General features: G+C 43.6%; 1 protein-coding gene across 3 annotated transcripts in view; it reads left to right on the top strand.

Moving 5' to 3' along the window:
* Positions 1 to 24481, top strand: part of Myo3b (myosin IIIB) — a 470798-nt gene that overhangs the window by 222467 nt on the left and 223850 nt on the right. For all 3 annotated transcript variants that reach the window (XM_045147622.1, XM_045147623.1, XM_045147621.1), the window contains 8 exons: positions 2111 to 2209; positions 2523 to 2637; positions 8860 to 8986; positions 10039 to 10249; positions 12875 to 13022; positions 15286 to 15439; positions 17515 to 17603; positions 19852 to 19981. In XM_045147622.1, the coding sequence (XP_045003557.1) occupies positions 2111 to 2209; positions 2523 to 2637; positions 8860 to 8986; positions 10039 to 10249; positions 12875 to 13022; positions 15286 to 15439; positions 17515 to 17603; positions 19852 to 19981 (1073 nt within the window). The remainder of the gene's footprint in view (positions 1 to 2110; positions 2210 to 2522; positions 2638 to 8859; positions 8987 to 10038; positions 10250 to 12874; positions 13023 to 15285; positions 15440 to 17514; positions 17604 to 19851; positions 19982 to 24481) is intronic.

The raw sequence follows: 24481 nt of genomic DNA, 5'->3' as shown, positions 1-24481 counted from the left end.
CTCCACGTATGCAGGGCGAACAAATCTGTACACACATATGCATTGTGCACACCACCCCTCACAATACTCTACACACACATACTAAGAAAAGAAATAATAAATAAAAATATGGCTGGGGAGATGGCTCAGCAGGTAAGAGCACATGCCACAAGCATGAGAACCCAAATGGGCCTGGTTCCCCTGAATTTGATTACATGGCATCCATGTAAGCAGTTGGGCATGGTCACAAACACCTGTTAACTTCAGTTCTGTGGAGCAGAGACCCAAGGATCACTGGTCAGCCAGTCTCACCCAGAATGACAGCTCTGGGTTCAGAGAGACTCCATCTCAAGAAAACACACAGATGAGTGACAGAGGGAGATACCTGATATTCTCTTGTGGCCACCACACATGCATGCAAGGGTCACTCAGACCTGCAAACACACACACACACACACACACACACACACACACACACACACACGTGCATATACCACATACACACATACATCACCACTGCACATACCATATACACACACTCAAAATAACCAGCTGCAATGTGGTGGCACATACATTGTCATCCTAGTAGTAGGATGTGGAGGCAGGAGGATCATGAATAACTGGTCTGGGCTACATTGTAAGACCCAGTCTCAAAACCCATTGGCTGGAGATATAACTCAGTGGTAAATTACTTGCCTTGCATATACAAGGGCCTGGATTCAATTTTCACTGATTAAAAAAAAAAAAAGATTACTAGTTTAGGGATAGAGAGATGGCTTGGTGGTTAAGGAGCTTGCCTCTGAAGACTGAGGACCCATGTTCAACTCTCTAGGTCCCACATAAGCCAGACACACAAGGTGATGCAAGCACACAAGATCACACGTGTGTACAAGGTGGCACACATGTCTGGAGTTCAATTACCATGGCTGGAGGCCCTGGCATGCCAATTCTCTCTCTCTCAAAAAAAAAAAAAAAAAAAAAAAGGCCAGTCTGTTGGACTTGCCTCAAAAAAAAAAGAAAAAGATTACTAGTTCAGTAAACAAATGTGTTAGAAATGGCACAGAGAGGCATCTGGAATACAGGGCAACAAACAGTGAAAATGTACTAGAACAGCTCCGCAGGTCAAGCAAGGAAAGAAAGATGATGGCCTGGAGAGGATAAAGAACAGAGAAGAGGCCAAGTCACAGATGGAGACAAGGGGAAAAGGAAAAGCAGATTTCTTTCCAGAGTGAGGTTGTCCAGTAAGAGCCTTTGTTACAATCCAGCACTGTCAGAAGAGACTGTTTTCTCCGGGGGGAAGAAAGAGATCTGAGGCAAGGCTTCTCAAGCCATCCTTGCTGAAGGACCAGTTTCCTTCTGAAACTCTCCAAATACATTGTGAACTAATGAAGTTGTAAAACAATGAATATGTATGTATGTATATATATATATATATATATGTATATACACACACACACACACACACACACACACACACACACATATATGTATATAAATATATATATATGTATATAAATATATATAGTGCTCTTGGTATCACTTACTATACCTTCTCTGTTACAAGCTAACACCAATGGGCAGGCTGGCAGCTATCTGAAAGATCTGTGGGTGGCTGACCTCAAAGAGGTGAACAACAGGAGACCATGAGAGTGGAGGAATAACGTGTTGAGGGATACTTGGAAGTGGACCATTTCAGGAGGTGCAGAGCTCAGTTTTGGGACTGATTTGCCCTTGGCTGCTGTGTGACTCTCAAGCCACTTGCTGTCAGGGGCTCCAGTAAAGCAGGTACTTGGCTGGTCCCTCTGAGCTGGCCCTCATTCTCTCTGAAGTAACAAGGGCTGTGACATAGATGTCCAGGGCTTGGGAGTTGTGTGGGATGATTGCTAATATGCTAACCTGTCCTAGTTATGAAACCTCCTCTAGCTTTAAGTGAAGATGAGTGTGTGCAGTAAGGCATTATAGTGACAATCGCTGTACAAATCCTACTAATATTTTATTATATAATTGGGATGCAGCCTGAATTACGCAAAGCTGAATATGTTTTGTGCAGAAAGGAAATGATATAAATTACTTAGGATGAAGAATCCCAGAACATGGCACAAAGTCTCTTCCTCTTTTTTTTTTTTTACAGGGGAGAGAAAAATTTTCACATATTTTACTATATTTATGCTGGTCTTTATCATCAAAAGAAACTCTCTGAGTTCAGACTTCCTGAGGAAAAGCCTCCTAGGTGAGTTTTACTGCAGAGCCCTTTACTCTTGGGCTCTCCTTATAATTTCAAATGAATGTGAAATTAGCAGTTGACAAGTACAGAAGTAAATGTTTTCCTAACTGACAAGAAACCCAGAGTCAATTTAGCCTAAATATGCCAGAGGGGGTAGCGAGAACAACGTCCCGCCATGTGCATTCTAGAATGATCAAGAACTCAACTGCAGCCATTTTTTTCTCAGCCATATTCCCAGTATTAAAAGCCCGAGTGTCACCTGCCCAGCCCTTGAAGAGCCATCTTCCCAAGGTAACCCTCACTGTGTGCACTTCGGTAGGTACGTAGCTGATGAAGCAGGAAGAGTCATGCATGACATCACTTCCAACACGTCTTACAGAAGACAATTCGAAGCAATCCAGCATTGCTTCAGGATCATTGGCTTCACTGACAGGGTGAGTGGTCGTCACGAGAGAAGCAAATGCAAGTGTTTGTATTCTTAGATGGCCTGCATGCTCTAACGTACAGACGGATGGAGTAAGAAGTTTCTACTCCACAAGGGGTCTGAGGACCATAAGTTTTGCCATTGCCTCAGGGTGTGTCCAAAACGCAGACCCTCTGGTCCATCCAAGAAGGACTGAACCAGATGGAAAGTGCAAGAAGTACCATACATCCGCCGGTTGTAACCTCTGTCTCCCATTCACTACACCTGTAATAGCAGATGCCAAAACAGTGCTGCCCTTCTTGGAGTTGGGGGTAATTCCAATCAACAAAGTGCATTGGCAGTAGTACGGGAATCTGTGGGTCTGTTCCATCTCAGCCCCAGAAACTCTACATATGCAAGTAGCTCTTAGTGCATGAAGACAAATGATTCAAAACCCTTTTGGCATTTTGTTTGCAGTCACTTCCTTCTCCCTGGCATAGAATCAGACGCTTAACTGTTGCTATAAACATTGTATTGCTTTTTTCATACTACATACAGGTTGACTCTGTTAAATATGTGCTAGGGTTGATAGATAGCATTTGTAATCCTAGGCTCAAATATTATTTTGTGATGTGTTATGTCATAGTTTCTGGGCTTCATGCCATCAATTTACAAGAAACATATAGGTTCTTTTGCTTTTCTCGCAAAGAAGTTGAGTAATTAGGAGGGTAAATTAGAATGTTCAACCTTAAGGGATTAGATTACAAAACAGCCAGTTGCCTTGGACAGCCACTCTAAATAAAGGATTGCTTCCGGAATCCAATGAGTGTGGCCAGCCCTCTCCGCCCCAGCATGGTCATGGTTGATTTTAGTCATAATAATGCCTTCCTTTATTTTCTTTTTTGAGCTAGCTGTTCATTTCTCTGTTGGCCTCCCACATACTACAAACTGACAGTGAAAAAAATCCCAAAGGTCAGAATAAAAATAGAAATGCATTTCCCTTGGCTCCTCCTAGGAGAACAGTTAGACAGGTTCTCCTATTGTTAAAGCACCTTTATGGAGATAAGTTTGTAGAGCTTATGTAACGTGTCACCAGAGGAGTCAACACATGGGAGAGATAGAAGCCGAACCATTTGAAGTGTGTCCAAGTCCATAGTCTATGTCATGCCAAAGTGTTAAGCATACTTCCTCAAAAGTAGACAGGAGGGTGGGAGAGATGGCTCAGCAGCTAAGGCGCTTGTCTACAAACCTAAGGACCCTGGATTAATTCCCCAGTCCCCACATAAAGCCAGATGCACAAGGTGGCACATGTATCTGGAGTTTGTTTGCAGTGGCTAAAGGTCCTGGCCTAACCATTCTCTATCTATCTATCTATCTATCTATCTATCTATCTATCTATCTATCTATCTATCTATCTATCTAATCTATCTATCTGCCTCTTTCTCTCTCCCTCTCAAATAAACAAGCAAACAAACAAACCGTGTGTGGTGGCACACATCTTTAATCCCAGCACTCAGAAGGCAGAGGCAGAGATAGGCACCATCAGTACAAGGCCACCTTGAGACTACGTAGTGAATTCAAGGTCAGCCTGGGCTATAGCAAGACCCTACCTTGAACCCCCCCACAAAAAATCAAATAAATATATAAAACATTTAAAAGTAGACAAGGAGCACAGTGAAGTGAGCCCATGAGGTAGATGATATTTTGCTTTCAAAGACTACAATGATATTGTTAGAATGCTGTGGAGAGATTAGAAGGAAGTATGCAATGGTACTATTCTAGCAGTGGAAATGTATAAGCATGTGACTAATAATAAAACAAATGTGATTGGCAGCAAATTTAAAACATTAAAATTATAAGAATTTCAAAACAAATTTAAAACAGAAGAAATTAAGTATAAGTTCATATCCTTGAAGTAAGCTATCCCTAAGGGAAGAAAGTACGACAGAAAGAAATGAATGACTGTACAAATGGATATGAAAAGAAAGAAATGATAGCCAGGGTGAAAATCTTTCATTTGTGCCTGGTCTAGGCTGGTCAATGAATAGTGGGAGTGTAATGGCATGTCATTGTATGTGTCTTCACAGTGTCCCTCATTAATTCATTTGCAAGTAAATCAACCCAAATCAATCAGCAGCTTTGAAATGGAATGAAGAGGGGGCATCTTATCTCTCTGACCCTAACACCTATGGCTATATTTCTGTAGATAACCTGTTCTGCTGAATTATCTCAGCTCACTTTATGTTTCCAAAGCCACAGCAATGTGATTAGATTCAGAAAGACTTGGTTGAATGAAGTCAGGCGGCAAATGCCAAATGGCTGAGGGGACAGAACTTTCTCTTATGATTTTCTGCCAGACATTTCTAGACAGAACTTAAATGCACTGGCCAATTCAATTAAAATTATATTTCCTGTCCTTTCTTAGAAGGTCACTAGTTCCCTATAGAACTCCCCGCCCCCCTTCAAAACCTTACAGCAGAATTATGAGATGCAAACTTTAGCAGGGACTCAGGAGGATGAATTTTAATTCTGGGATAGCAGCCAAAAGCATCTCAAAGAACACTTGACCCCAAGGTTATTATAAAGAAACTTCCCTGGTGGGAGGAGCTGTCGAGGGTGGTGGCTCCTCGCAAGGGGCTCAGAGGAGTCCGTTTTGAACCCAGCTGAGAAGATCAAAGCTTTTCACTTCTAAGTCTAGAGTCAAACCACTCTGTTTTTGTTTAGTCCTGTTCGTCCTGCTGATAATGTAATTAACATAGCATATGGAGTAAATTTAATTATAACATTTAGTACTGCATGTATTAGTTGAGATTGGACATGTTCTGTAGATCCCCGGATGTAGAGGGGATAGAGAAATTCAGAGCAAAATTTTTCTCTTCAAAATAGATTATGAATCAAAACAATAGTGCTGAAAAATAAAAAGACTGAAGAGGTACCTGTTTTGAAATATAACTTGGGGTCTTAAGGATTTCCAGTGCCTTCACAACAGACAATGGGATACCATTGGCTTTTAAGGCGCAAAGAAACCAAGTAAGAAATTGTAATCTATAGCTGATCCTGGTACAGTGTTTGGGGCAGAACTGTGACAAATAAAAGAGCCTACAGAAAAGGAAGAGATGAAGTGAGTTCCTGGGGAGGTACAGGAGGGATAACCACCTGAGGGACCTGAATGCCAGGCCAGAGGTGATTTCAGCAAATCAGTACTTTTGAACACTCACCTTGGCCTCAACACTGTATGGGAGAAACTTTCATCAGTAAGGAAGTGCCCAAAAAAAGTGGGGAGGGGCTTGGTGGAGAAACACTCTCCCCACTTTTACCAGTTGGGGAAGACTCCTACTCCACAGTAAACTGAGATGCCCCAGTTGAAGGAAGGCTTGTTAAGCCTTCTTGATACTATTTCTCATTCTGTGAATGCATCAGAGAATTAGAGGTTGGAAAAAAAAATACAGAGAGATAATAGTATAGGAAGACTAGAGAAAAGGCAGGGATTTGAAGAGGCTCCACAGCTGTGACGGGGCAGGAGAAAGCAAGTGACAAAAGGTAGAATACCTTCCCCATTTGTTCAAGAGGTTTTGAGAAGGGCAGGGTCATTGCACAGATGGATATTGAACCTATGGGGCTCTACCATGGCTGGCACAAGAGATGTTTTGAATTGAACACATGGTGTGTGTGTGTGTGTGTGTGTGTGTGTGTGTGTGTGTGTGTGTGTGTAGGTTCCTAGATCAGAAAGAAAAAAGGATTCAAATGGGAGAAAAGCCCCCTAAATAGGGAGCACACTATGGCTAAGTTCTCCTTAACTGGGGAGTGTTCAGTAGTTCCTCCTTGTTTCGCTTCACCAAACCTAGGAGGTTGACCCAAAGAAGCAGGATTGAGCAATTCACACAGTACTTGAGTTTAAGTGTTCTCGCTCAAGGCCACAGGTAGGTTTCTGATTTTGTTGGCTGCCTGAGCACTGTGTTGAAGAGGACTCGGTGTCTGACAAACACCGCCGCTCATCGTCACGGTGCTGAAACGCTTGGAGGCTTACCTGGGGACGCGTCATGGCTTGTTCAGTGACATATGAAATATATGCATGTGCTTTCAGTAGAGGAAATGCACTTTTTCCCTAAGAAAAAGTACGGGGAGGTTTAGATAACCCCTTGAGGGAGCCAGATATAGACATGGCAGATATAGAATCACTGCTCGAGTCAAGCTCTCAGATCTGCCTCCTTGGGAGTCTCTTAATGCTTTCAGTAAGCCTCACGCTGTATTGATCAAGGTAATGAGGTGCTGTCATGTTTAATCCAAGCAAGTCCCAGAAAACCCATTGGGTAGGCATTCTTAGCCACTTTTAAGTTGTGTGATGAAACAGCGATTCCCGAAGTTGGAAACATGACTGACTGCTTGCCCTTGATTTAGAAGTTGGAAGGATAATATTTATGTAGAGCAGCAGCTCAGCTTCCTGCCCATTCATCTCCATAGCGATATCGAGGATCCAGCAGATGTCACTGTTAACAGCCTGAGCTCAGGTTTTAGGTTTCATTGAGTATTGTAATGTCTCTAGGGAGGTTCAATTTGGAGAGCAGCACTTTATCAATGGTCTGATGACAGTTCCTATTAGTTTGCTATTATGTATAGTACTAAATCAAGTAACCTGCCTGTGTATTTTTTTGTGGAAGTGGTTTTGTTTATTAGCCTAAAATGCAGAAATTTCCTGGCTTGATATTTCATTGTTTCACAAATAGAAAAATGTAAATATTAAATAAATAAATGCACTTTAATTTTAAACCATTGAAGCTACTTACATATTCAACTTTGAATATGTAACAATAGGATTTATCTACTCTGAATTGTTTTTATTCAAATTTCTGACATAAGATGTGTTGTTGTTTTTTTTTCCTTTAACCCCACATCAATTCTCTGACACCAGCTGAATTATCCACAATTCAACTCAAGCTATGTACCTAGAGTTAGTATCAGGTTCTATTATGGGCTCAGTCCCTCAAGGCTGCCACCACTTCAAACACCAGTCATGTCTCAGACCTCTAGTAGTTTTGATCGGCAGGTTAGAAACTGAGGTAACCATGACCTTTGGCCTAGGCTTGATAATTCACTATAGCAGCTCACAGAACTCAGAATTTTTTTTTTTTACATAAGGTTATAGATTCGTTATAAAGGATAAAACTTGGGGATAGCCAAAAGAAAACAATGAATAGAGCAACAGGTGGCAAGGGGCTCTGGGTTTCTATGCCCTCTGAGCATGCCACCCTCCCAGAATCTCTCTGGAATCACCAACATGGAAGCTTTAGGATCCTATTGCTTAAGGGTTTTATGGAGTTTACACTACATGTGCATGTCCGATTAATTATTGGCCATTGGTATGAACTTGGTCTGTAGCCTCTATTCCCTCCTCAGAATTTGGTGGATGAGGGACCAAAAATTCCAACCCTCTGTACATATAATTGGTTCCTTCTTGGGCTAATCCTAATCTCAAATCTGATCTGAAAGCCAGCAAGATTCACTTTATTAGCATAAACTCAGGTATGGTTGAAAGACAGTTGTTGCCATAACAAAAATCCTACCACCTATTTAATTATAAGGATTTTAGAAGCTGATGTATCAGCAACTGGAGAAAGGTCAAATATGTATTTCTTATTATATCATGATATCATTTCTAGTGAGTCTTACAAAATATTTCCTGACTTCTTCCTTGATGAAATACTCTACCATGTAACTCTGAGGTGTCCTAGAGAGTCATCAATTGATGGCCTCTCAGGTTAATTCATAAATCCAAAAGAGGTGAAAGGAACATTTTCTCTCTTGTTTTGAAGAAGGTAGCATCCCTGAAATCAGGAGCTGGTGTTAATTAGGTAAAAGACTAAAAAATTGTGGTCTAAAGGTCAAAGAAGATCAGTTCCTTCTTGATTGCCATTCCCAGCAAAGATGTTCAGGTCTCAGAACAGCTCAATTCCATTGCAACTCTGATGGCATACCCGAGGCCAGGTTGCTGGGAGTTCCAGGCAGCAATGGTGAGGAACAAGGTGGGCAGAGGGGTGCTCACTCCCACAGAGCCTGGGGCCTGAGGAAAACCTCATTATTCTGTGTGACTCATTGTTAACACTTGACACTGATACTCCTAAGTGCAAGGGAAGGTGGGAACTTTGTGTGTGTTCAGGAAGGAGAATAGATTCTGATGGACAGCTAGTACAGTCAACCAAAAGGGGAAGTGATTCATGGTTTGCTTGACAAAGACCTTCAAACATGTCCTTTGCAGGAGGTGCATTCAGTATACAAAATTCTGGCTGGAATCTTGAATATTGGGAACATTGAATTTGCAGCTATTTCCTCTCAGCACCAAACTGATAAAAGTGAGGTGCCCAATGCCGAAGCTTTGGAAAATGGTAAGTGTTTGGTGTGTGTGAGCTTTGGCTGTGTGGCCAAAGTACATCTATCTCTGGCTTTCGTAATTTTCCAAGAATCTTAGCATGTACTGCAAATGTTCTGGTCCTTCTGCTAGCTCTGGATGTTCCCACTAACCAATGTTTCCAAAATGACATCTGCAATGTTAGTGTTCCTTCTCGAAGCTGCAGATAAGTGCTCTAAAAAACAGTATTTCATGGCAAGTGACGAGGCCCTGATTCTCCACCATGACTGCTTGGAAAACCATCTGCAAAACCTTTTATTTTATTTCATTTTATTTTTGAGAAAGAGAGAGAATGGGCACACCAGAGCCTTTCAGTTGCCGTGAACAAACTCCAGATGTATGTGCCCCCACTCTTGTGACACATGTGTGACGTTGCATGTTTGTGTCACTGTGTCTGGCTCATGTGGGACCTAGAGATTTGAACATGTGGTTTTAGGCTTTGCTAAGCTGTATCTCCAGCCCTACAAAACTTTTTATAAAAATACAAAAGGCTGGGCCCTTCTATGAGTCCATGGAATAAACCTTTGTAGGGAATGGTACACAAAGGATGAGAAGTCTCAGTTTAAAAAATAAAACAGAACAACAGCAAGACCCATCCAAGTGTGGCATCCCACATCTGTAATCGCAGGCCTTGGAAGGCCCAGGCAGGAAAATGGAGAACTTGAAGTCAGCTCACCTGGACTACATAGTAAGAATCTGTCTCAAGACACAAACAAAGAAGATATTTCTGTGTTAAGCTACAGCACTTATTAGGCCAATGTGCTTTGTGACTGACTATTCCTTCAACTTATTTGATAAAAGATCACTTCTCACCCCCACCCTTTTTTTTTTTTTAACCCAAATACTTAGGAAGAGCTTTCAGAACTATTTAGGACTCTTGTGTCAGTCCAGCCTGGAAGTGGGGTTGGGAACCTCATTTCTTTGTCTTGTTTCTGAAGCACCTAGAACAGTCTGACTCTTCATACATGCCGATACACCAAGTGAATGGAGGGATGGCCACATCAAAGTGTCATCTTTACTTTGTTCCAGCTGCCTACGTTCTGTGCGTCAGCCCTGAAGAGCTGCAGGACGCCCTCACGTCCCACTGTGTGGTCACCCGGGGGGAGACCATTGTCCGCGCCAACACTGTGGACAGGGCTGCAGATGTCAGGGATGCCATGTCCAAGGCCCTGTACGGGAGGCTGTTCAGCTGGATTGTGAACCGCATAAACACACTCCTGCAGCCAGACAAAAACATCTGGCAAGTTCCCTGGGGCAGGGGAGGGCATGGGAGAGTGGTCATCTACCTGTGTTTCCTAGAGTTGGCAAGAGGAATTGTGTATATCTACCTGGGGTTTCCTTTAGCAAAGTGTATGGGCTTTCACCTTTAAAGGCAACAATAGGAGCCAGGAGAGTTGAAATGTTTACATCTGAGAGGTGAATGATGGATGGAGCCATTCATGTGTAGTGTTTAATGGGGGAGGCTTGGCCCAGAGTTGGATAAACTAGGTCATGCCCAAATTCTACAGCTTAGTCAGTTGCATGCTCCAAGTCACAATCTTCTCCTATGTAAGGGGAAGCCAGTGTATCCTTCTCATGATGTTTTTATTAAATAAGACACTTCATTTAAAAACTTTAATTATTTTTTATTTATTAGAGAGAGAATGGGCACATCAGCAGTGCACCTCTATGTGTACTTGGCTTATGTGAGTCCTGGGGAGTTGAACCTGGGTCCTTAGGGTTTTCAGGCAAGCACCTTAACTGCTAAGCCATCTCTCTAGCCTAAAAATCTTTTTGTTTTTAAACATGGTCTCATGCTAGCCCAAACTGACCTGAAAACTTACTATGCAGCTGGGGCTGCCCTTGTACTTATAGTGATCTTCCTACTGATGCAAGATTTTGGGGTTCAAGAGGGGTCACCCAGAATTTATAAACCCCAAGTTTTGGGTTCTGTCTTACCTTTAATAAAGAATTAATAGAATGGACTCAAGAAGGATAAATTATGAATTACTAAGTTTATTTAGGGGAAAATTGTGAAGTTTATTTATGGGAGATTGGGGTGTAGGAAGAGAGGCTAGTGGAAAGTAGGAAACACATGTTCATGTGGAAACATTGTATCGTTTGTAAGGTTCATTTAAGAGAAACTGAGGTCCTCAGAAAGGACTGGAACAGAGTTGTAAGCACATGGGAAGTTTCAGAACTTAGTTGTACATGTGGAGCAAAAGAGAAACTGAGGATCTTTGGGGAAAAACTGGAGTAGAGCTGCAAACTTGTGGAGGGGAATTAAAACTGAGACTTTTAAAGAGAAATTATGGTGAAGCTGCAAACATGCAGACTTACGAGAAACTGAGGCATTTTTATAAGGAGGGAGGGAATTGGTGCGCCAATGACCTCCAGCCGCTACAATCGAACTCCAGATGCATGTGCCACCTTGTGCACATTTGTGACCTTGTACACTTGCATGTGGCTTACAGGGGACCTGGAGAGTTGAACATGAGTCCTTAGGCTTTGCAAGCAAGCACCTTAACTGCTAAGCCATCTGTCCAGCCTGAAATTGAGGCTTTTAAAAGGAAATTAGGGCAAAGCTACAGGCATGTGGAAAGCATAATCTAGGAGTTTGTGTTGGAAGACCTAGAAGAACCCACATGGCACCTGCCATGTATTTTTAGGTGAGTGAAGAGGATAAACAGTGAGGCTCAATGGAAAAAACTGAGAGGGCAGATATCACAGAAGAGGCTAAGAGCTTCAGAGGAGACATGAGTAATGCAGAGGGGTACACCCCTGGCACCCTGAGTTTAGACTAAGTACACAGGTAGCAAGTCTAGGTTGGTAAGAGCACCCACGTGGCAGATTGGGAGATCAGAGAAAAATCAGACATGTAATTAAAGTGAGAAGTTATTCTAAACTGCAAAGCTGAGGCAAGCAGAAAGTTTAGATCACAAAACAATGCAATGCTCTCCGGTTGAGGGTAGAGGCCAGACTCATGTGCATTCAAGCAACGCAAGGATAAGAGAGACTCCCACACACCTGGGGTAGTGCCAGAAGAGAAAGGGGGTGGGGCTGGAAGGTCACAGCCTTCATAGCATCAATTCAGGGATATAAGGGGAAGACCTGATTGGCTAGTAAATTTGAAATATAAACCTGAGGGTCAGCCCATTTGGATCAGCCCACCCAGGTACGTAATAGGCTGTGGGCAGCAGGGGGCGCTACGGGTCAGTCTCAACAGACATTTTTTGCCAAGAGTTTCATTCTAGTGCCAGGGCAAATTGGCATGTGAGCTGGCACCTCTTGGTTCTCCTTGAGCCTCGATCCCTAACTGAAACTGCTTAAAAAAGCTAGCTCTCTCCTCCTGTCCTTCACTATCTCAGTCTCCAAAGTGTTGGGATCATAGGCTGGCTATAAAACACTTTAAAGCATACCGCCTTACATTGTTATGATGATTTCTTTTTCTCCCTGATCTCTAATAGTTTCCTATAGTGTAAGGAACTGACAATGTTAAATTCTGAAGGGAAAGCTTCAAAGTAGGATTTGGGGAGAGGTAGGTGGAAGAATGGGTTGGCAGAAGCCTCAACTCCATCAACTGTTTTGATGGAGCATGTAAGATATTTGCTCAGTTTTTTTATTTTTTTGAGTCAGGATCTTGCCCAGGCCGGCTTCATAATCCTCCTGGACTGAGATTACAGATGTGTGCCACCATGTGCCCTAAGTAAAATATTAAAGGATTCTATATCAAACTGTGGGCTGCTTTGCAGGTGGCAGCATACAGCTTTCCTTGTGTGGTAGGTCAGTGGGCGATGGACATTTGGACACATATATTCCCATTGTCTCCAGAGAGGTGTGACTCGTTGCAGCCTCTCCTGAAGAGTTTCTCGTCTCTCTCATGCAGCAGCGTGGAGGATGGAATGAATGTGGGAATCTTGGATATTTTTGGATTCGAGAATTTTCAGAGGAACTCCTTTGAGCAGCTGTGCATAAATATCGCCAACGAGCAAATCCAGTACTACTTCAATCAACACGTGTTTGCTCTTGAGCAGGTGACGGTTGTTATGCCCAGTTCTTGGCCCCCCCAGTGACCACCAAGGAGAACCAAGCACATATGCAAGGGCAAGGAGCTTTGATTCGGGCTTAAGCTCAGTCTCTTGACTTCACCAACACAGTGGGTCCATACAAGAGCCCTGGGTAGTGGGAGGGTAGGGTTTTTATAGGGATTTGAACATAGAAAAGGGGGATGGGTACAGGATTGGTTGATTTAAACAGTATATTCTTCTGGTTGGCTTAGGATTTTGGCAGCAAAGTTGGTGGGCTGGAGCTAGAGGAATTGGTTCATCCATGACTATGGGAATGTCTCATGACTTCAGGACTGTATGGCATAATGTATGGTATAACCGGTTTAACTGTTAAGCCTACCTGTACAGCAAGGTCAGTGGGCTGGAGCTAGGGGAATTGAACTTTAGGACTTCAGGAATGTATGGCATGATCAGTTTCCAGTAACTGTTAAGCCCATCCTTACTGGAAAATAAAAACTTAGACCTTGCTGGGAAACAGAAACTTCGGCCTACTGAGGACTCTGAAGCTGTTATGGCGGCCATCTGGTTCCTGAGTCCTTCAATGGTGCACTTGGGCGCTACTCAGTGTTCTGGGAAGAGGCATTGCAAGCTGCTCACACATTGAAGCAGAATCCAGATTAGTCAGGCTAGCGGGTAGTGACACAGAAGAAGGCATTGGCGAGGTAGCACCGGCAAAATAAACAGTTGAAATTTAGTCTGACAAAAAAATGGTCTTGATTTCTATGGAAAGATATATGTCCCCACTTTAGTGGAGCTGGTGACAGGCCAATTATTTAAATCTTACTTCACAATTCCTTCATGTATAGTGCCCCCAAATGCCTCATTCTCTTCTACTTTTTCTTATTTATTTTAAATTATTTATTAGAGACAGAGAGAAAGAGATCGAGTGTGAGAGTGAGAATGGGTGTGCCAGGGCTTCCAGCCACTGCAAGCAAATTCCACACACAGGTGCCACCATGTACATCTGGCTTACGTGGGACCTGGAGATTTGAACCTGGATCCTTAGGCTTCACAGGCATGCCCCTTAACTGCTAAGCCATCTCGCCAGCCCTCATTCTCTTCTATTTTGATGAACAAGATCTGGAATACTGTCCAAAATGACACAGGGCAATCTTGAATCCAGGACTTGGGTTCCTAGCCACAGTAACTGCGGGGGGTGAGGGGTGGAATCCAGGGAAGAGTAAGGTATATTCTCAAAATGCAAGTCTTTTCCCCTCGGAGCTCAGTATAAATACGATGGGATGAGAAGTGAGTGGACCCACGGACCAGGAGCCTCCTCCTAGAGCATCAACCCAGCAACAGTCTTCTCCACCTGAACTACACTCAGACCCAAGGACCCCCTTCTGTGTGGCAGGAGACACAAAACAGAACATTTTGACCAAGCCATGTAGGGACCAGAAGGGCTATTTTAATGCATTAAAGGGACATGCACAAACTAGGCTGTGAATGGGTAAATACAGAGATGCTGAGGAAAATAGTATTCTAGGACTTTTCTTTTTCTTTTTCTTTTTTTAAACTGGAGCAGGATATGGCTTCCCCACTTACCTTGCACAAAACTTGACACCTTATGCCCATTTAGAATATCTCCATTTATATCCCCGAGAAACCTGATGTTTTTTTCTTCTTCTAGTTTTCTAGTCCTAACTGATTCCTGTAGAGAAGAAATAAAGCTTCTCTCTTTCTGGATTAACACATTAGTCGCAGGCTAGATAGATGGCTCATCCATTAAGGTGCTTGCCTGCAAAGCCTAATGGCCCAGGTTCGATTTCCCAGTACCCACAAAAAGCCAGATACACAAAGTGGCATCTGCATCTGGAGTTCATTTGCAGCAGCTGGAAGCCCTGGTGAACCCATTCACTCTTTTCTCCTTGATAATCAATAAATAAAATATTTAAAAATATTAGTCACCAGAATGGCTTTTTTGTTGTTGGTTTTGATCCATCTTTACTTTCTTCTTGCAGGAGTTTCTAAATTATGAGCTCCCAAGTCTGTTTAGGAGGCAAGCTTTTACTGGCTTGACCTGTCTGTACCAGCCACCTTTAAGTCACTCCTACATGCTCAGCTTCAGCAGTGTGACAGGCAGGAGATTCCTTTACTACACATACCTCAGACACCCCTTGTCACCCATGTGCACTCAATGCTGCCAGATCCAGAAAGTACAGGCCCGGGTATCCAGCTGGTACTGAGGCCAGTTTCGGGCTAGAGAGAGTCACCTTCTGTGTCCCTCCAGGTGGAGTATCAGAATGAGGGCATTGATGCCATCTCTGTGACATATGAAGACAATCGTCCACTCCTGGACATGTTCCTCCAGAAGCCCCTGGGCCTGCTTGCACTCTTGGATGAGGAAAGTCGATTTCCCCAAGCAACAGACCAGACCCTGGTTGGTAAGTATCTGATGGAGGAAAAAAGGACACGGAGCATGGAACTTCGTGGGTGACATCAAATGAGTGTTTTAATGAATGCACCATAGCTGGTGGGTTTAATTTATTGATTTTTTTAAATAAAAAGGTTGCACACATAGATCTCTTCTCCTTGGCTCCAATTCTGCTAAGGGTTAACCCCTTAGTGGGGTTATTGGTATTCATTGTGGGGACCAAGTGGCCTCAGTCAGTCTCTGCAGGGATGGGGAAAACATGGTGTCTGGGGCTATTCCCATCCACCCTGAGGCTCTTAAAATCTTTCCGTTCCCCCTTCCATGATGCCCCCTGAGCCTTGGTGGGCAAGATAGAGATCTGACTTAGTGTTACTTTCTCTGTAGCCTCTGGATCTCTATTTTAGGGGGTTTGAGTGACCAACATCTGTTGCCATTTCCCTGGAACTTGTTATAAGGCTAGCTGTGAGAGAAGTATTCACGTCACTGCCTCCCCTATAGTGACTTCTGGGTCTGGGCCAATGAGGTGGAGGTGACGCGTCTTCAAGTAGACAGTTGGCTGTCTCTTCTTGATGTATTGATGCACCCTTTTTCTCCCCTGTATTCTCCATCTGTAAAACAGAACAGATCCTCTAACCAAAAGTGAGAGCAGTTTGAATAACAGATAAGCCTAGTCATTACAAAGATATATTGGTGTGTATATTCACTCTCCTTAGAGAGCAGTGGAGGGTCTCTAGAGCCGATTGGTTTCCTGTCCTAGGGAATCTGGCTTGGCTCCCAGAGCAAGATAGGAGTTCGCCCGAACCGAGTGTCCACTCTGCCAGCGGTTGGTCATCTGCAGCAGCTGTGTGCCACTATTGCATGAGTGTGCTTCTTGCTCGGCTGGTCGATTTTGTACCTGGCAGGGTCTCCTGCTTAATCAATCAGTTGGCCACTTTTGTAGCACAATGGGGGCTAACTGGGAGGGAACTGGATTCCTTTTCAGTTACAGTATGATCCCTTGATGTCCTGTCAGACCCCTTTTATAAATTGAATTGTGATGTCCTGGTAAACCCATCACCCTAACCCCTCTCCATCTTCCTATAAGAAGTACTGTTAATGACTTTATGTTGTCATAAATGATACGAGCCTTCCTCTCCCTTCATTCTCATAGCGACTTGTTTCCTCTTCTTTTCACGCTCGATCATAGTCAAAAGGCCAAGAAGCAGTACTTCCCCCTTCCTTTTGAAATCCTTGTCTCAGGTCTTTGGCGGATTGGGGCCCAGGTATAGTACCAGATGGTTCAAAAGCCCCTGCAGAGTCACAGGCTTACAAACTTGCACTGTCCCCTCTTCTACAGACACTGGCTGGTTTTGTCTTTCTGAAGCCACTTTTGCTTAGGCTGTTGGTGTCTACTAGAGAGCAATAAGGTACCTCCTCTTGCCATCTAAGTTCCTCTGTTCTTTAAAGCCTCCTGTTCCTCTTCATCCTCTCCTTTTTCTAGAATCTTCAGTTTACATGAGCTTTTCCCTTCCCCTAGATTTTCAGATGTTTAGTGTTCAGGGACCCCAAATCCTTCCAGACCTTTAGTACCCAGCACAGTTCCTCGCTCTGAACAGGCTGTCAGCTATAACCACCACAGTGTGAAAGTTTCTGAGAAAGGAGCAAAACATTTCAAGCTTTTTCCTCAGGGGGAGGATTGGTTTATGGGAGACTTCCACTTTGAGGAACAGAAGTTGTCACCCTTGGTGGCTCTCTTTACTTTACACCTCCTTGGCAGGGTCTGTTGTCCTTGATGTCTATGCCAGGAGTTCTCAGGAGCAGTCGGAGGACTTCTGATCTGGTCTGTCCCAGCTAATGGAGCAACAGCGTTTGATTTTGGTTTTTGTTCATTTGCTTGTTTTTAAGGTAGGGTTTCACTCTAAACCAGGCTGATCTGGAATTCGCTATGTAGTCTCAGGGTGGCCTCAAACTCATAGTGATCCTCCTACCTCTGCCTCCCAAGTGCTGGGGTTAAAGGAGTGCGCCACCACGCCTGGCTAGCAACAGGTTTTGTTAGAAAGAGCAAACAATTCACCTTGTAACTCTCCAACGTGACAATCCGTACAGATAAATTTGAAGATAATCTCCGCTGCAAGTTCTTCTGGAGGCCCAGAGGAGTGGAGCTGTGCTTCGGCATTCAGCACTACGCTGGACAGGTGAGGCGGGCATGAGACTGTCGGAAGTCCATGTTGCCCTGAGCAGCGGCCCATGGAACTGCCTGTGGCCGTCACTCCCTTCCCTTCTTCTGGAACCTGGTCATAATTCCCAAGTCATAATTCCTGGCACAGCCACAGGTTCTCATGGGTGGCCCACACAGCTGCCGTCTGCTTCTCACCCTCAGGCTGGCCTCAAACACGTAGCCCTCCAGAGAGAAAACACACTACGCTCTTCACAGCATTTCTTTGTAAATGTCCACATTCTAAAGTCATTTGGAGACACACAGGGGATGCAGAGAGGTTGGCATCACAGTGGGGGCTAAGCTTTTTGCACTGACAACATATGTCTATAAGCCACTAGAAGTGTCCAGATGAACAGGAAGACATCTCACTGTGTCATCCAGATGTTAAGCTTGCACAATGTGAACTGAGATTTCTACTTTTCATGTATCATGCTTCAGTCTCGGCCTCAAGTCTCTGACTTGGGAAATTCTCCAGTCACAGAGCCAACAACTCCTTGCCTGTGTTTCTTCCAGAGAAGCCAATTGAATTATGGCTAATTGGTTCCTGTGAGATTTGCTGAGGCCCTAGGTCCAAAAAATGGGTAGGGGTTCAATGAAAGCCATTTGGGATTGTTTTGTTGATATGTAATGTATCAATTATCTTTCATATCCATATCCTGAGATTGAAATTAATTTTGCTTGACTAAATATTGACTAAAAGGCAATTCTTATTTTTTACAAATATTTATTTATTTGAGAAAGGGACAGAGAGAAAGGTAGAGAGAGAATGAGAGAAGGAATGGACATACCAGGGAGTCCTGCCACTGCAAATGAACTCTAGACACATGTGTTATTTTATGCATCTGGCTTTATGTGGGTGCTAAGCAATCAAACCTAGGCTTTCAGGCTTTGCAAGCAAGGGCTTTTAATTACTGAGCCATCTCTGCAGCCCAATTCTTATTTTTTAAATATGATTTATTTGAGAGAGAGAGAGGGTGCACCAGAGCCTCTTGCCACTACAAATGAACTCCAGATGCATGTGCCACTTTATGCATCTGGCTTTACATGGGTACTGGGGAAGCAAACCCAGGTCATTAGGCTTTGCAGGCAAATATCTTAACTGCTGAGCCATGTCTCTAGTCCCTAAAAGGCAATTCTAATATGAGGAGAGGGTACTATGTTTCTCTCTATATGGGGTCTTATGCTGTTGTGAATCTTTATTAGAAACACAATCTAATTTTTAAGTGTATTTTTATTTTTATTTATTTATTTATTTGAGGGGGGGGCAGATAGACAGAGAATGGGTACACCAGGGCCTCCAGCCACTACAAACGAACTCCAGACTCATGTGCCACCTTTGTAATATCTGGCTTATGTGGGTCCTGGGGAATCAAACCTAGGTACTTTGGCTTTTCAGGCAGTTGCATTAACTGCTGAGCCATCTCTCCAGCCCCCAATCTAATTTTTATAGCTAACTATTTTGCTTACCTTCACACAGATGTCAGATTAATGTCATCTGAGTTGAAGATACAAGCATCTGCTTTGTTCCCTCTCCTCATCCTCTCTGCCTCTCATTCCTGTCACTTCTCTTTTCATTTTGTCCTTTTATATATGCTTTTCCTACTCACCTCTCTTTGTCCCTCTTTATCCTTCTTCTCCCCACTTAAGTATCCTTTTCTCTCTGAGTTCTGTCCTTTGCTGAGTTCAATTGCCATCTCAAAGCTTATTTGTAAACAAGGAATTTTGTGGGATAGTCCTTAAAAGTTCTCTGAGCTGGACTCCCCTCTATTCTGAGAACCATTCTTGAGTGATCCCTCAGATCTGGTGAATACCTTGGGAGTTGGTGAGAATGTGGGGTTATGAGCTAGGAGCCCCGCTGCCTCAGCACGATGCCTGCCTGCTACTTGCCTCATTCAGCCCATTGAAACCTCTGTTTGCCCACTGGTAGAATGGACACAATGAGAGTGCTTACTGCACAGGATAGATACTTTGCACATGGAGCGAGCTCACTATATTTTAGCAATTATTATGATGTGATAGAGCTTTTGTAGAATCCCTTTTTTCAAAGGCAACTGAACAAGCAGCTAAGATAAACTGACCTGTCAAAAGTACAATATCCCCCCCTCCTTAGCTGGTTCTTTGGTGTTAAAGGTGTGGCTGTGTCAAGATTAATCTGTATACAGAAGTTGGTGTCCAGGCACAGACTGTTGCCTTGGCTAACTTACCACTTACTATCTGGGTTGCAGGTGTTATATGATGCCTCAGGGGTGCTGGAGAAAAACAGAGACACCCTCCCTCCTGATGTGGTTGTACTCCTGAGAACGTCTCAAAACAAGCTTCTTCAACAACTCTTCTCAATCCCTTTGACCAAAACAGGTACCTGGGAACCCCAGTAGCCCTAGTTCTGATGCCCATGAAAGGCCAGGTGGCATCGTCCAATATCAAAACACTGTCATGACTACCCTACTAACACTGAACTTCTGGTTGTTTTTTTTTTTTTATTCATTTTATTTATTTATTTGAGACAGAGAGAGGGAGAAAGAAAGAGCACGAGAACGGGCGCATCAGGGTCTCCAGCCACTGCAAATGAACTCCAGACACATGTGTCACCATGTGCATCTGGCTTCCGTGGGACCTGGAGAATCAAACCTGGGTCCTTAGGCTTTGCAGACATACACCTTAACTGCTAAGCATCTCTCCAGCCCTTAATGAACCTCTTTACTCAAGGTCAGGGGGTCTAAGTTCAACAAAAGAAAGTGTCTATTTCTGTTGTAAATTAACTGCATAGAAGAATTACATGTACGTATATATGTGCACACACACACACATTTTACACATTCATTTTCTCTGTCTCCTTTCATTCTTCAAGCCTTTATAAGGCTATGCATTATCAATTCAGGCTAAGAATTCTGGGGTCGTCTCAGTTTACCTAAGAATTATTATTATGATTATTTTTTTTTATTTGAGAGCGACAGACACAGAGAGAAAGACAGATAGAGGGAGAGAGAGAGAACGGGCGCGCCAGGGCTTCCAGCCTCTGCAAACGAACTCCAGACGCGTGCGCCCCCTTGTGCATCTGGCTAACGTGGGACCTGGGGAACCGAGCCTCGAACCGGGGTCCTTAGGCTTCACAGGCAAGCGCTTAACCGCCAAGCCATCTCTCCAGCCCCCTAAGAATTATTGACATTTCTTTCACGAATGATTACAAGTGAAAGGAGTGTGACAAGTCAAAGGTCATCTGATGACAGGACCCTCAGAGGTTTACCTGGTCCGGTTTCATACCCGGCTGTCAGCTCTGCCATTCTTCTAAACAACCTGGGGCATCTGTGGCTCCTCCTGCGGGTAGCTTGGGTTTTGCTCCTCTATTGGTCTTACTGCCAGGAAACAGGAAGTTAAGGCTGAAGAGAGGAACTCCCAGGTCTCTAGTGTTTTGTCCTATGGGTTGTCATGGGGTCAAGACTCCATACTAACGTACCTTTGATTTACCTGGGGTTACACTGTCTTGGGTTGGCCGCAAATCAGGCTTCTTCTCACAGCCCTGTTCCCAAGGGCTTTCAGATAGTGAGGTTGTGTCTGGAAACCAGCATGGGCTGAGTTTTCAGAGTGGGAGGAGCCTCTTTATCTTGGCTCATCCCTTTTCTTCCTTCCTTTTCTTGCCTCTTAAAATCATTGGCATTCCTATCTAGCCTGGGACCTTTGTCTTGAAAAGAGTAGCTGTTGTGTTTGCTTTTTCAGCAATATGCAAAAATAATAATAATAATAATAATAATAATAATAAAAGCCTAGTTGTTGTTGTAAAGAAAGGTGCTGTCTGCATCTGTACTTCATCTCAACTTGGGAGGAGGGGTGAATACAGAGGCTCCCCTTCTTTACACTGGTACCTAGGTGCTGCCAGAAGGTGACGGCCAGCTTCCCCTCTAGATGCTCCTTGGGTAACGGAATTAATTCATTATGGACACCCAGGAGCTCCGAGGCACTAGGCAGAGCTGGCTGGTGTCTCCCCTGTAGGCTCCTCAACAGGTGATTTCCGTGCAAAGGTAAAGACAAGGTCACGACTAATAGGAGACATAGGCAATGAAATAAAAATCTAGCCAGATGAATCTTTGGTTGGCACTTATGCTCACTCAGAAATATGACTATGACGGGTCAAATCTGTTCGCAAAATAAATACAAGTTTGTGGTCAGGAACACTAGGTGGCGCTATGCAGAAAGACGGCTGTGCAGCCAACCTCCTGGTGGACTGAGGAAAAGCAGATTGCTTTCTGGTTGATTTTAATTCTGGAATTTTCTTCTAAGGAGCTTGTAAGTTTTGTGTGTGTGTGTGTGTGTGTTTTTTTTATGGATCTTGCTTGGAAATAGCACCCCACATCATCTGGAAGGAACAAAAGTGAAAGACGCCTAGAGACACATGTGAGATCCTGACACGCTTCAAATTCTTGAGTTGTATATTATGCACAATGGTGTCTTTGAAAACCCTAAGCTTGCTTTATCTCACATTTTGCGTCTAACTAAGAACAAATAAGCATGATGCAGTTTCTTTTTCTGGAATTATTCATGTAAAAAGGCATTCAGTTCACAGACAATTATAGAAAAGCTCTGGTAACAGCAGTTGAGGTAACAAGGGTAACAGTTGAGGTAATACAGCTGCACCATAAACCAACTAGAGCTTTCTTTTGCCTAAGCCTATGTCTGGAATTGGACACTAACTTATAATAGCAATCACCCTCAAACCTCAATTCTAAAGTGTCATGTTAATTAGGCTTGTAGAATTTTAAACATCCACCCATCTCTGCATCTCTCTCTCCGTCCACCCATCCACCTACCTTGGGTTGTGGTGGTCATTATACATTTGCACACATCTCCGTGTGTGCACTCTATTTCACAGTAATAACGTCTTCCCAACAGTTGAGGAAGAGGATGAAGAAATGGCTCAGTGGTTAAAGGCACTTACTTACAAAGCATGGTGACCTGGGTTCAGTTCCCCAGGACCCATGTAAAGCCAGATGCACAAAGTGGCACATGCATCTGGAGTTTGTTTGTAGTAGCTGGAGGCCCTAGCGTGCCTATCCTTTCTCTGTGTGTGTCTCTGTGTCTTTGTCTCTCTCTCTCAAATAAATAAAAATATCAAATAAAAAAAGTTGAGGAAAAGGCTGGGTGTGGTGGTGCACGCCTTTAATCCTTGTACTCAGGAGGCAGAGGTAGGAGGATGGCCATGAGATGGAAGCCAGTATGGAACTACAGAGTGAGAACCAGGTCTGCCTGGGCTAGAATGTTATACTACCATGAAAAAAAATAAATTTAAATAAAATTTTAAAAGTTGAGGAAGGCCCCTTAGAAATACAAAGTAAAACTTTCATTTCATTATCAAAGGATTCCTTCCAGCTCAGCTGAAGTTTCCTGGTAGCTAGACTGCTGCTCTCCTTTGCTTACAGGGTCAGACATCAGAGGTCCCCAGACTGGTTTTCCTGTTCTTTCAAGTTAGCCTCTTCTCTGGGCTGCCAATCAGGTAGCACTTCCTGTTTTGTTTGGTTTCATTTTTTTTTTTTTTTTTTTTGAGGTAAGGTCATACTCCAGCCTAGGCTGACCTGGAACTCACTCTGTAGTCTCAGACTGGCCTTGAACTCATAAGACTTGTATTTCTCCCTCCCTAGTGCTAGGATTGAAGGCATGTGTCATTATGCTGTGCTTGATTCCTTTAATAAGTATTTTGCTGTTTTTTTTTTTTTTTTGGTTTTTTTTGAGTGTGTATGTGTTTTGTTTTTTTGTTTTATCAAGGTAGGGTTTCACTCTAGTCCAGACTGACCTGGAATTCACTATGTAGTCTCAGGGTGGCCTCAAGTTTACAGTGATCCTTCTACCTCTGTCTCGAGTGCTGGGATTAAAAGCGTGCGCCACCACACCTGGCTTGTTTTGCTGTTTTCATGATATAGCTCCTATATGTGGTGGTTTGTGTTTGAATGTGTGTCCCCCACAGCCTCAGTTAATTTTGATTAAGGTTAAGCTTCCTGCTTAAGTTTCCAGCAGCCTGATTGAGGAGGTGTCACTGGGACCGGATCCTGGGGTCCGTCCCTAAGGTGTGTTTGGGGATGGATCTTGATTCCAGGCCAAAGGTGTGGAGAGAGCAGTTTGAGCTCTGGCTGTTCCCTATCTGTGATGCTGGCTGTTGGTGGTTTCTCTGTACTTGGATCTATGAAAGGGAGCCAGCTTTTTCCACCATTGATGAAACTTCCCCTGGATCTGTGAGCTTGAAATAGATCACTTCCTCCCATATACTGACTGTAACACTGTATGATTTTTCTTTTTTGTATTCACATGAGCACTTCAATTTTTGGAAATAGAAAACAATTTAATTTTCAATTGTTCGTTGATAGTATACAGAAATACTTTTGAGCCAGGCGTGGTGACTGTTAGGCGGGACCACGCTCAGAACAAAAGGATCTAACATGATGGCCATGCCTTCCAATAACCCCATCACCCACATTCCTGAGCATGATCAGGACCAGCCGTTTCAAGACTCCCCTGCAAGCCAACGACTGGCCTCCCTCCCTAGTTAGAACCTTATAAGGAGACCTCTGTTTTCCCCCATTCTTTTTTTTTTTTTTTTTTTTTTTTGGCTGTTTTCGAGGTAGGGTCTCAGTCTAGCTCAGGCGGACCTGGAATTCACTATGAAGTCTCAAGGTAGCCTTGAACTCAAGGCCATCCTCCTACCTCTGCCTCCCGAGGGCTGGGATTAAAGGCGTGCACCACCACGCCTGGCTTCCCCCATCCTTGAAATAGTTACTTTCCTCAGCCTGCCCCTGGTTTGTAGCTAACATATCCTCTCCCCCCATCACCACCCCCTTTAAAAGACCTACACCTTAGGTCCCGGATGCAACT

The sequence above is a fragment of the Jaculus jaculus genome, chromosome 4, assembly GCF_020740685.1.
Source record: "Jaculus jaculus isolate mJacJac1 chromosome 4, mJacJac1.mat.Y.cur, whole genome shotgun sequence".
Classification (NCBI taxonomy): domain Eukaryota; kingdom Metazoa; phylum Chordata; class Mammalia; order Rodentia; family Dipodidae; genus Jaculus; species Jaculus jaculus.
Note: the sequence above shows the minus strand (reverse complement) of the source record. Positions and strands in the feature narration are given on the sequence as shown.